This window comes from Triticum aestivum, chromosome 2D, assembly GCF_018294505.1.
Source record: "Triticum aestivum cultivar Chinese Spring chromosome 2D, IWGSC CS RefSeq v2.1, whole genome shotgun sequence".
In the NCBI taxonomy this organism is placed as follows: domain Eukaryota; kingdom Viridiplantae; phylum Streptophyta; class Magnoliopsida; order Poales; family Poaceae; genus Triticum; species Triticum aestivum.
Genome location: NC_057799.1, coordinates 615,642,600 through 615,656,332, shown reverse-complemented (window position 1 = coordinate 615,656,332; position 13,733 = coordinate 615,642,600). Strand labels below are relative to the sequence as shown.

At 43.8% G+C, this 13,733-nt stretch overlaps 1 protein-coding gene and 1 long non-coding RNA gene across 2 annotated transcripts; both read right to left on the bottom strand.

Annotated features, from left to right (window-relative positions):
• Positions 1 to 3,969: 3,969 nt before the first annotated feature.
• LOC123050425 (uncharacterized) lies at positions 3,970 to 6,357 on the bottom strand. The gene is made up of 4 exons (XR_006423766.1): positions 6,211 to 6,357; positions 5,995 to 6,107; positions 5,509 to 5,653; positions 3,970 to 5,022 (listed from the first exon to the last, which is right to left on the bottom strand). It is a non-coding gene; the product is annotated as an uncharacterized lncRNA (long non-coding RNA).
• Positions 6,358 to 7,493: 1,136 nt separating this feature from the next.
• LOC123050424 (uncharacterized) lies at positions 7,494 to 8,864 on the bottom strand. Its single transcript, XM_044473224.1, has 2 exons — positions 8,674 to 8,864; positions 7,494 to 7,725 (listed from the first exon to the last, which is right to left on the bottom strand). The coding sequence occupies exons 1-2, from the start codon at positions 8,820 to 8,822 to the stop codon at positions 7,548 to 7,550; spliced, it is 327 nt and encodes a 108-aa protein (XP_044329159.1). The 5' UTR covers positions 8,823 to 8,864; the 3' UTR covers positions 7,494 to 7,547.
• Positions 8,865 to 13,733: the final 4,869 nt, after the last annotated feature.

Here is a 13,733-nt window from a genome sequence, read left to right as displayed (position 1 = left end):
GTTGGTAAGAGAGCTAGATCTAAGGTAGGATCAACAATGGCATGGGCCTCGTTGTTGCCCTCCTCTCCAGGGCAGCCTTGTTCACCCCATCATTGTTCTCCATGCATGGCCACCGACAAAGACTACAGAGGCCATCCAGAAGTGTCCATCGCCGCTAACCGGTGGTCGTACGGACTTGTCGTTGATGGTGTCGGTGCGACAAGATGTATTGAGATGTCACGAGCTGACCACTGCGCTGAAGTGACGGTTCATTCAAACCAAGGATATAAAATGTCGATGTTTGTTGCTATGCGGCCAATATCCTCTAAGTTGTGTCATCATCGAGTGCGACCGTGGAGCCACATTCACCTCATGGAGTGCCAACACATGTTCCACCTATCCTACGATCATGGGGACCAGCGGGCCGGTTATGGGCGCGGCACCAACATACACACCAAGCTTACCCATATGCGGACGACGATCCAATTCCACCACAAGTAACCAAACCATCCGCGCTCAGCTTGCTCTGAGAGAGTTTTTTTGGTTTACTGATACCACTCTTCGTCACCAACCAACACCTCCACATATGTATGATTGGCGTGGTCAATCTTGTCTTACTCCATGATCGTGTGTTGCCACATCTCTGCTTGCCCTTGACAATCTTGGACCACGCAACACAGACCGACATGGCGCCTGGTCCTGTATGTGTCAATCGTCTTCTCAAACTAGTAACATCTAGAATTTGATCTATTATTTTATGTGCATTTCTTTGCTTCCTTTGCTCATTGGGATTTCTTGCATTCTTGCCCATGGTGGTCATGCTACGACTGACCCAATATACCCCCGGGAAACGTGCATGTGTGTTGCTAAAAAAGAAGTAAATGTGATTGAGGGGGGCATATTGTCCGTGGTTTACAATGGTCGCGAGGGCGCACTTTGGGAAGTACTACATAGCAAATCATATGTTGGAACCAAAGAATTTAAAAATCAAATCATATCTCTCCCGGCACCCGCGTCCCTCCTCGAGGTGACACAGGGGAGTCCCTAGTTCCCTAGCCGCCAGCCCCTTGTCTCCCTTCCGCCTGCCCGCTCGCCGCCGCCGAGGGTCACTGTCGGGTGAAGCCCTGGCAGTGCCGGTTGCGGCAGGGCCTCTCCCGGGTGCGGTCTCCCTTCTCTCCGGCGATGATGTGGCGCTCTTCCGTTTGAGGTCTTGGCAGTGAGGTGCGGTGAAGCTCCGGCGACAGCGTTGCTCGTTTGGTGACGGTGGAGGTGTGTAATATGCCGATGGTGCGGCCTTGGTGGTGGTTGGGGCCTAGTTCGTGGTCCACGGCATAGGGCCTTGCTAGCTGATGGGCACCGTGGTGGTTGCAGGCGATTGCGGTGGTGGCTCGGTGTGATGGTGATTGACATCTCTGATAGTCGTGATGGTGAGGCGTGGCAATGTGGTTTCTTTGGCGAGGTGCTCTGGTGGCGGAGGAGTGAGCATACATGCACGGTCTGCCTCACTCTGATGGGTTGAGTTGCAGGTTTGTGACAATTCAGACGAAAGTACTACCCGGCTTTGACCGGTGCCAACGATGACAATGAGTGTTATTTTCCCTCCTTGGAGGCGTCGTTGTGGTGGGTCGACACCTCGCCCTCGCTCACTTGAATGGTTGACTCCAGGCGAAAGCCTAGGTCCGGTTCTGGGTTGGTACCGGCGGCATCCTTGATGTCGTTCCTATGTTGAGAGCATTGTTTTCGAGACATGGCTTGGAGGTCCTGGTTTGCGTTCATTTGGTGCTCGCTGCTCCTCTGGATTTGGTCGTCGAGGGCGATATGTACGTTGTCACGGGTGATTCCTACATGATGGCTTTCAGTTGTGTGAGGCTCGCCATCCACCTGCCACCTATTTTAGGCAATCAAGGGCAGTTGGGCGTAGGCAAGGAGAGTTTTTTTGGAGTTGTTACTCTTTTGTGGTGACCGCATTGGTTGAGACGTGGCTTTCTTTGTAGTTCAGTGCAGGCTCTTTTGCTTGGAGTTGTATTGTGTGTGTTGAGTTGGTGTGGTGTTCGCTTCTCAGCGGTCTATGGTGGAAGCTTGTTTTATGTCTTTTACTTTACCCTCTGCCTTCTATAAAATTATAGCACGTGTTTTGCATGCTCTTGAAAAAAATTAAAGCATATTCAACTGAATTGGTCTATCTATTTTATTTTAACTGTAACGATCTCCGCTTATAGAAAAGATAAACTCTATGGAGGATCAGATGCCTCTTTGGTGGTTGACCATGTGGAACGGTCAAACCAACCACGCATCATTGGAATAAAGGTCTCCCCGTCTAGCCCCCGTTCCGGTGATGCGTCTAGCATCGTCGGTGGGCGTGTGGAGGTGTGTCTCCGTTGGATCTGTCTTTGGTGGATTTGCTCGGATCTGTTCGTCGTTCGTCTTTGTTCATGTGTTCAGGTTGGATCCTTCTTATCTACACTCTTCATCGGCGACGGTTGCTATTCTGGTGTGTTGGTTCTATGGGGCCTTAGCACAACGACTTCCCGACTGTCTACTACAACAAGGTTTGCCCGGCTCTAGCAAGGGTGGGGTGATGGCAGCGGCGCGCCTTCAGTTCGGCTTGCTTCAGTGCTTTTAGTTGTCGCTAGATGGTCTACGGATCTAGATGTAATTTTATTATTTCTAGTGTTCGTTGTACTACCATGATTAAAAATGAATAGACCGGAAGTTTACCCACAAAAGAAAATCCCTCTCTCGACAAAACTGCCTCACTCTATCAACAAAATCTTTACCGATTTCTTCACAAAACAAGCTCACTCTTGTTTTTTCTCTCGACCACACCATCGGAGACGGGAAAACATGAGGTGCCCCCATCTTGGGGTGCTCACCATGCTCCAACTACAAAACATCAAATTTCAATATTTTAAAAAATTCAAAAAAGAATATGAATGCTCACGAGGAATGTGACTACAACACCTAAAATTTCAGGTCCAAACTCGAAATGTACGTTGAGAAACAAAAAGGAGATGTGGATTGTGTCAAAGGTTGCTTTTGCCTTTTTTGACACTATTCATGCTAGATTTTACATTTTCGTTTCTCAATTTTTATTTAGAGTTTGGACCTGAAATTTTTAGGACTTATATTACATTTCTTGTGAGCATTCATAAAAAAATCAGTTTTTTTTATATATTTAAAATAGATTTTTTTAATATTTAAAATAGAGTTTTTTAGAACTTGGAGTATGGGGACCACCCCAAGGATGGGAGCAGCTGACATTCCCCCAACCGGAGACTTGCCTAGACGGAGTCACAAATAGGGGAGTTGAGTCTGAATCGAGCCGAAGCCAACGACGACTCGGTTCCAGTGTGGATATTTCAAAATTTTAAAATGAAAGCATCCGCAAAAGGTGAACAGCTTGAGATGCATAATATCAATAACAGTTTTAACTTATTTGTTTATTGCAAAGATTTACAATTATATATCCAATAATATAACGGTGTACATTGAGCAGAGAATCACTGTATAAATAATCACCATGGACTGTGTTGTCTAGAAAACTGTTATAAAATACTCCCTACATCCCAATTACTTGTCATGGAAAAGGATAAAAATGGATGTATCTAGAACAAAAAATACAACTAGATACATCGATTTGTGCTACAAGTAATTGGGGATGGAGGAAGTATGTGCTGAGAAAAAGCAGACATTTCATAATGAAGGTTCCATTTCTACATGACTTTGGGGAAATGCCACCTTCCAGACAGGGCAGTACTATGTGGAAAAATAAAACTTTTAAATTCAAGAAACAAAGTATAAAACATGATGTTTAAAAATTCAGAAAAAAGGTTGCATATGTTATTATCCCACGGCAAATTCTTTGGCAGGTGATGTTATTCGATGTTGCGTCTGATTGAAATGCAGGAGTTCTAACCTCAGAGCAATCCAGAAGAACTTCAACAAACAATAAATTCAACAGTTTCAACAGACGGACAATATTGTCTCAACATCTTCATTTGCTTAATTACATAACCACTGGACTCCAACAGCAGGACTACAAAGGAACCTCTAACTTAATTACATGACCCCAACTAACAATCTGAGGAAAGAATGCACAATATTTGCTCAGAATCAGGCCTAGGCGAGATTCTTCACGACGGCACCGCATGTACTTGCCGTGATCCTTGGCAACGGAAAAGCTACTGTCACCAGCAAAGACTACGACACCGTAAGTGCTGCCCCCTCTGATGACATCCATGTTTGACATGCCCGAGCGAAAGGCGCCATGGAACCGGACGGTATTGCCCAGCAGCAACGCTAGAAATGTTAGCGAAAGCCAAAATCATTAGTACTCAAGGCATGGAAACCAAAGAGATGGTTTGCCAAACATTCAGATAGGCACAAGATATCTTGTTATCCAATCCTATCGAACAAGAGGAAGAATCACCCAGGCAGGTAATAGCTTTACTTGATAAGCTAAAAGTTCAGTTCTTTGAAGCTGTCTTATTAGGGCTGAAAAATTAGACAATTCTGCTTATGCGCTAAATGTACTACCCTGACCATATGACACGGTACAGACCAATTTAACCCAATCTCAATTCCAACTATCATACAGTACAAATTTGTGGTCAAAATTGTGTTCTGGACACTATGTCAATGTCAACAACACTTCTGTGACTTTAGGAATAATCAATTGATGATGACCCCCAGCATAAAAAAATCGACAGAATGCCAAACATGCTCCAACGCAAAGTCAGGGCGTACTTGGTGTAAGCATACTAAAAAGAGTGAACCATAGTAAAAATGTATTAACCTAGCTTCTCGGTTCAACATTAATAATGACTCCAAGCTTTTTGGTTCATCCACACGGACATACCCATACAAACAAATGCAAAGTTTTTCACCATCCAGTATCATACACTATCAGGATTGAATAAAAAACTTGACATTGATTTTTTGCCGATCAAGAATTACTACATAGGCTAGGATGGTGCTTATAAGATTGAAGTGCTTCCAGTATGTCCATAGTGCATGTGTTCCAAGCTTTGTAAGGTTTACTCTCTGCAAACAAATACCCTCGGATCAGCACGACGTCATTGTACATAGACCCACTGGGATTTGGTCACAGGATACTGAATACATCAAAAATTAACATTATTTGTGCCTTAACAATTATCCATGCGTGTTTCGCTTAAGCTAGTTAACAAAAATGACTATTACAATCTTAACAGTGGAACGGAGGGAGTATTTTAGAGTGTAGATTCACTCAGTTTGCTCCGTATGTAATCTATATTGGAATCTCTAGAAAGACTTATATTTAGGAACGAAGGGAGTAGATAATAATACAAGTCTACACCATGTGAAGCAACAATCGCTGAAAGATAAAAACGAGTGACTTAGAGTAAGTAAAGAAACGAGTGCTTCCATTGCAGTTCTTTAGAGGATTATTTATCTCAAGTTCTTTTCTTTTCATATTTTTTTGCCAAAACTAGAGATTGGCACAAAATAGAAACAAACAAACAACGTTGAATTGCACAAGCAACTTACACTAGTGGAAAGACACTCGCAGCTGTTGATGCCCATGTAGGGGGTGTTGGCCACTGTCACCGACATCCCATGCCCCTGCACGCCCAGCTCCTTTGCACGCACACCACACGTTGGTTTATCATCCTTGATGCAACTGTTGTACAATCTGAAGGAGAACCAACTGGTACAGATCAGCCTATGAAATAATATATGTCTGTCCATACCAGGGAAAAGCAGGGATGTGTGAAAGGTGAAAATGAGTGACTAGAGTAAGTAAAGAACAACTGCTTCCATTGACTTGAGTGATTATTTAACTCAAGTTTCTGGGTTTTTTCCAACACTGGAGGTTGACACAAAGCAGAAGCAGGCAAACAACATGGGATTGCACAAGTAACTTACACTAGCGGAAAGATGCACAAGCAACATGGGATTGCACAAGCAACTTACACTAGCGGAGAGATGGAATCAGTGGAATGAGAGAGTAGAGGAGAGGAATGAGTGGCTTACCTATGCCAGATTCGAACAAGAAGCGACCACCAGAGGGGCAAGATGGGAGGTGTCGAAGTCTAGTGATGCCCGAACGTTTCTCATTTCGATCAACGCTAGAATCAACAAGGTACCTGATAGATCCACACAGCCCAGTTGAATTACTTAATGGTCAAGTATTCAAGTCATACAAATATGCATGCTTTAGGATCTGAAAGGTGTCGATGGATTGATTACCATGAGAGGTGTCAGCATGTGGACGTACATTTTGACCACCTCCACGAGCTACTCGTAGACCGGCACAGCCTGCCAAGGCCGGTGGTGCCATGGAGGGCATTCATGCCCATGTAGGTGGTGTTGGCCACTCTCACGGGCATCCCAGGCCCCTGCATGCCCAACTCTTTTGCAATCACTTCTGTTAACCAAAAAGGGGACACTTTTAGTTACCAATCGTGACAAGAATGTAGCGGTACCAGAGCAGTAGAAATAAAATAGGTCACTTTATTGAATCAAGCTTTCTAACCAACTTGGGTGCTTTGGTGAGTCATCCTCTACTGATATAGCAGGACACGGAGGTTCTTATTTTCCCAAATCAATACCAGGATTTCTAAAAGCCAACATCTTCATGAAAGGTATTACTCCCATCTTTCTCCATCTCCCTTACATACATAAACAGTAGACCCATGGAATGCATCAGCCAACAGGGTTAAAAAGCCAAGTCCCAAAGCACAAAAGGAAATTATTTTATTTGGTGCACAACGCGTGTGCCATCACCAACTCAAGCAAATTAATGATTATACATTCAGAAATTCATTCAAATGCACCACAAATCAAGGATGAAGTTGTTTGGAAATCAGAGAGCATGAGAGAGAGCAGGGCACGAAAACCAGTGTCTTACCTATAACGTAGTCGATGAAGAATCGGCCACTGGAGGGGCACGGCACCGACTCACTGCTGATGTACTTCCCCACGCACACCACACGTCGGTTTATCATCCTCCATGCAACTGTTGTACCATCAAAACGAAAACCAAAGGGTACAGGTCAGACTATGAAATAATGCTTCAGTACTACTCCCTCCGTTCCAAAATAGATGACCCAACTTTGTACTCAAAGTTAGTACAAAGTTGGGTCATCTATTTTAGAACGGAGGGAGTAGATAATAATATATGTCTACACCATGCGAAGCAGCGATTTCTGAAAGATAAAAACGAGTGACCTAGAGTAAGTAAAGAAACGAGTGCTTGCATTGCAATTCTTTAAAGGATTATTTATCTCAAGTTCTTTTCTTTTCCTTATTTTTTGCCAACAACAGAGATTGACACAAAATAAAAACAGACAAACAATGTTGAATTGCACATGCAACTTACACTAGTGTAAAGAAACTCGCAGCTTATGAACCAAACTGACGGAAATTTCCCAGTGGAGCCAAACGTCTACAGTACATGCGTACCATCATCTACAGAATCAGACGGGCAGCGGCCAGCACTTACATCTTGACCAACTCTGAGCAGACGAATTAGTTACTCTGAGCGGCGTTGGCATGTCAACGTACACCTTGACTACCTCCACGAGCTACCCGTAGACCGGCAGCTTGCAGAAGCCCGCGGAGACGTCCAGGTCGCTCATGCCGATGTAGGGGCTTTTGTCCACTGTCACCAGCATCCCATGCCCCTGCACGCCTAGCTCCTTTGCACGCACACCACATGTTGGTTTATCATCCTTGATGCAACTGTTGTACCATCCCATGCCCCTGAATGAAAACCAAATGGTAAAAATCAGACTATGAAACACTCTTATATTTCTTTACAGAGAGAGTAGAAAACTAAATGAATACTCCCTCTGTCCCACAATATAAGATCGTTTTTCAAGAAACAATCTTATATTGTGGGACGGACGGAGGACAAGTTAGTAGCTCTTGATTCTCCTATCTACTTGGTCACACTGAATAGCTCCTATCTATGAAAAATAGACAATTTATTAACATAGAGATGCCAGACTACGGACAATTTAGTAGACTAGCGAGCGACCCCTTAAACGCAGTGAAACTAAAAAATGGACTACCTAATTAAGGCATAAATATGTAGCCGCCAACTTCCAACCTCCTAGAATGGTCGACCAATTTGCTTTCAGTAACAATGAAAGCAGAGCTCAACACAGTATGTACCAACTTAAAGCCGAAGTTTGGTTGCTATTTGAATTGCACTAGATAATCGTTTGAGTTAATTTTTCAGAGCAATAACAATAAGCAACAGTAAGGGCGTCAAATATGCAACAATAATAACATCTCTTGGTTCAGATCAGAAGATTCCCAAATTAACATTGGTTGCAAGACCGACTTTGTCGCATGGCATCCTGGCTTATATTTTACAGAACTTATCAGCTACCTATATATGTAAACTGCAGTTTCTAGATAACCATACAACAATTAATATTGGCATGAGCTCGAGCATAATATTTGACTCTAGGAGCTATGCAAAGCCAACTAGGCATCATACAACAGCCTAGAATTGTCAACAACGGGATTGTTCAAGTTCACCATGTTAGTTTGACCACCAACAATTTAGCCACAGATACATAGCACAAACTCAAGGAAATGTGAGTTTCGGTTCAAAATAGTAGGCTGATTAGTTGGCAATTAACTCTACTGGTTATGAATCTGCAACCTCGAAATCAGGGAAGGAGAGTAGTTCCTGCTAACCTCGCACTATCTGACGAGGTCCACGGAGGAACACATGCAGGGGATGGTGTTGGGCAAGGCAGCACCCTACTGCACACGGCACCTAGGCATAACCTCTGCAAGACTACAATCGTTGGAAAATGAACCCCAACAACATAGTAGCCCGCCATGGCACCAGCTCTCCCCAGCGTTGAAATTGGACCCCAACGCCAAATCCTGCACCAAACAAACAGAAAAGAAACCCACCATTAATTACAACGAAAAGAAGTCTGAGCTGTAAAATTGATTGTGTTTAAAACAGTGGCATTGTAACAAGCATATAAACTCTCAAAGTACTACACATACATTGATTTTTTTTAAACTACCTTTCTTGCATTGCCATACTTGAACCAGTGGCATGAGAGAGCAGAGGAAAGGAATGAGTGACTTACCTATGACAGATTCAAACAAGAAGCGACCACCGGACGGGCAAGGCGGGAAGCGTCGAAGTCTAGTGATGCTCAAACGTTTCTGATTTATATCAACGCCAGTATCAAGAAGGTACCTGATGGATCCATACAGCCCAGTTGAATTAGTTAATGATCAAGTATTTAAATCATACAAATATGTATGCTTTAGGATCTGAAAGGCGTTGATGCATGAATCACCCTGAGCAGTGTCGGCATGTGGACATACATCTTGACAACCTCCACGAGCTACGGTAGACCGGCACGGCTTGCCCAGGCCAGCGGTGCCATGGAGGGCGTTCATGCCCATGTAGGTGGTGTTGGTCACTGTCACGGGCATCCCATGCCCCTGCACGCCCAGCTCCTTTGCAATCACTTCAGTTAACCAAAAAGGGGACACTTTTAGTTACCAATCGTGACAAGAATGTAGCAATACCAAAGAAGTAGAAATAAAACAGATCACTTTATTGAATCAAGCTTTCTAACCAACTTGGGTGCTTTGGTGAGTCATCCTCTACTCATATAGCAGGACACGGAGGTTCTTATTTCCCCAAATCAATACCAGGATTTCTAAAAGCCAACATCTTCATAAAAGCTACTACTCCCATCTTTCGCCATCTCCCTTACAAACATAAACAGTAGGCCCATGGAATGCATCAGCCAACAGGGGAAAAAACTAGTCCCGAAGCACGAAAGGAGATTTTCTTTTTGGCGCATGACACCGGTGCCATCACCAACTCAAGCAAATTAATGATTATACATTCAGAAATTCATTCAAATGCACTACAAATCAAGGATGAAGCTGTTTGGAAATCATTGAGCATGAGAGACAGAGAGAGAGAGCAGGGCAGGTAAACCAGTGTCTTACCTATGCCGTAGTCGACGAAGAATCGGCCACTCACTGCTGATGTACTCCCCACGCACAGCACACGTGGGTTTATCATCCTCCATGCAACTGTTGTACCATCAGAACGAAAACCAAAGGGTACAGATCAGACTATGAAATAATGCTTCAATACTACTCCCTCCGGTCCTAAATATAAGCCCTTTTAGATATTTCAATACGAACTACATACAGATGTATATAGACAATTTTAAAGTGTGGATTCACTCATTTTGCTCTGCATGTAGTCCATATTGAAATGTCTAAAAAGACTTGTATTTAGGAATGGAGGGAGTAGCTAATAATACATGTCTACACCATGCGAAGCAAAGATCTATGAAAGATAAAAACGAGTGCCATATAGAGTAAGTAAAGAAACGAGTGCTTCCATTGCAGTTCTTTAAAGGATTTCTTTGCCAACACCGGAGATTGACACAAAACAGAAACAGACAAACAATGTTGAATTGCAGAGGCAACTTACACTAGTGGAAAGACACTCGCAGCTTCTGAACCAAACTGACAGAAATTTCAGAGTGGGCCAAACATGTACAGTACATGCGTACCATCATCTACAATATCAGACGGGCAGCAGCCAGCACTTACATCTTAACCACCTCTGAGCGGATGAATTGGTTACTTTTGAGTGGTGTTGGCATGTCAGCTATAGGTAGACCGGCAGCTTGCATAGGCTCGCGGAGGTGTCCAGGTCGTTGATGCCCATGTAGGGGGTGTTGGTCACTGTCACCGGCATCCCATGCCCCTGCGCGCGCCCAGCGCCTTGGCACGCACACCACACATTGGTTTATCTTGCTTGATGCAACTGTTGTACAATCTCAAGGAAAACCAAAAAAAGGGGACAGATCAGACTATGAAATAATATATGTCTGCCTATACCATACAAAGCAGGGATCTGTGAAAGGTTATAATCAGTAACTTGGAGTAAGTAAAGAACGAGTGCTTCCATTGACTTATAAGAGTGATTATTTATCTCAAGATTCTTTTCTTTTTTTTCTAACGCTGGAGATTGACAGAAAACAGAAGCAGACAAACATGTACAAATTACACTTGATGGTGAACGTAGTAATTTCAAAAAATTTCCTACGCACACACAAGATCATGGTGATGCATAGCAACGAGAGGGGAGAGTGTTGTCCATGTACCCTCGTAGACCGAAAGCGGAAGTGTTAACACAACGCGGTTGATGTAGTCGTACGTCTTCACGATCCAACCGATCAAGTACCGAACGCACGGCACCTCCGAGTTTAGCACACGTTCAGCTCGATGACGTCCCTCGAACTCCGATCCAGCCGAGTGTTGAGGGAGAGTTTCGTCAGCACGACGGCGTGGTGACGATGATGATGTTCTACCGACGCAGGCCTTCGCCTAAGCACCTCTACGTTATTATCGAGGTGTAATATGGTGGAGGGGGACACCGCACACGGCTAAGAGATCAATGATCAATTGTTGTGTCTTTGGGGTGCCCCCCTGCCTCCGTATATAAAGGAGCAAGGGGGAGGCGGCCGGCCTAGGAGGAGGGCGCGCCAAGGGGGGAGTCCTACTCCCACCGGGAGTAGGACTCCTCCTTTCCTTGTTGGAGTAGGAGAGAAGGAAAGAGGGGGAGAGGGAGAAGGAAAAAGGGGCTGCACCCCTTGTCCAATTCGGACTAGAGGGGGGGTGCGCGCCTCCTTCCTTTTGGCCTCTCTCCTCTATTCCCATATGGCCCAATAAGGCCCAATACTTCTCCACGGCGAATTCCCGTAACTCTCCCGTACTCCGATAAATACCCGAATCACTCGGAACCTTTCCGAAGTCCGAATATAGTCGTCCAATATATCGATCTTTACGTCTCGGCCAATTCGAGACTCCTCGTCATGTCCCTGATCTCATCCGGGACTCCGAACTCCTTCGGTACATCAAAACACATAAACTCATATATAACCGTCATCTAACTTTAAGCGTGCGGACCCTACGGGTTCGAGAACTATGTAGACATGACCGAGACACGTCTCCGATCAATAACCAATAGCGGAACCTGGATGCTCATATTGGCTCCCACATATTCTACGAAGATCTTTATCGGTCAAACCGCATAACAACATACGTTGTTCCCTTTGTCATCGGTATGTTACTTGCCCGAGATTCGATCGTCGGTATCTCAATACCTAGTTCAATCTCGTTACCGGCAAGTCTCTTTACTCGTTCCGTAATACATCATCTCGCAACAAACTCATTAGTTGCAATGCTTGCAAGGCTTAAGTGATGTGCATTACCGAGTGGGCCCAGAGATACCTCTCCGACAATCGGAGTGACAAATCCTAATCTCGAAATACGCCAACCCAACAAGTACCTTCGGAGACACCTGTAGAGCACCTTTATAATCACCCAGTTACGTTGTGACGTTTGGTAGCACACAAAGTGTTCCTCCGGTAAACGGGAGTTGCATAATCTCATAGTCATAGGAACATGTATAAGTCATGAAGAAAGCAATAGCAACATACTAAACGATCGAGTGCTAAGCTAACGGAATGGGTCAAGTCAATCACATCATTCTCCTAATGATGTGATCCGTTAATCAAATGACAACTCATGTCTATGGCTAGGAAACATAACCATCTTTGATCAACGAGCTAGTCAAGTAGAGGCATACTAGTGACACTCTGTTTGTCTATGTATTCACACATGTATCAAGTTTCCGGTTAATACAATTCTAGCATGAATAATAAACATTTATCATGATATAAGGAAATAAATAATAACTTTATTATTGCCTCTAGGGCATATTTCCTTCAGTCTCCCACTTGCACTAGAGTCAATAATCTAGTTCACATCGCCATGTGATTTAACATCAATAGTTCACATCACCATGTGATTAACACCCATAGTTCACATCGTCATGTGACCAACACCCAAAGGGTTTACTAGAGTCAGTAATCTAGTTCACATCGCTATGTGATTAACACCCAAAGAGTACTAAGGTGTGATCATGTTTTGCTTGTGAGATAATTTTAGTCAACGGGTCTGTCACATTCAGATCCGTAAGTATTTTGCAAATTTCTATGTCTACAATGCTCTGCACGGAGCTACTCTAGCTAATTGCTCCCACTTTCAATATGTATCTAGACCGAGACTTAGAGTCATCTAGATTAGTGTCAAAACTTGCATCGACGTAACCCTTTACGACGAACCTTTTGTCACTTCCATAATCGAGAAACATATCCTTATTCCACTAAGGATAATTTTGACCGCTGTCCAGTGATCTACTCCTAGATCACTATTGTACTCCCTTGCCAAAATCAGTGTAGGGTATACAATAGATCTGGTACACAGCATGGCATACTTTATAGAACCTATGGCCGAGGCATAGGGAATGACTTTCATTCTTTTTCTATCTTCTGCCGTGGTCGGGCTTTGAGTCTTACTCAATTTCACACCTTGTAACACAGGCAAGAAACTCTTTCTTTGACTGTTCCATTTTGAACCACTTCAAAATCTTGTTAAGGTATGTACTCATTGAAAAAACTTATCAAGCGTCTTGATCTATCTCTATAGATCTTGATGCTCAATATGTAAGCAGCTTCACCGAGGTCTTTCTTTGAAAAACTCCTTTCAAACACTCCTTTATGCTTTGCAGAATAATTCTACATTATTTCCGATCAACAATATGTCATTCACATATACTTATCAGAAATGCTGTAGTGCTCCCACTCACTTTCTTGTAAATACAGGCTTCACCGCAAGTCTGTATAAAACTA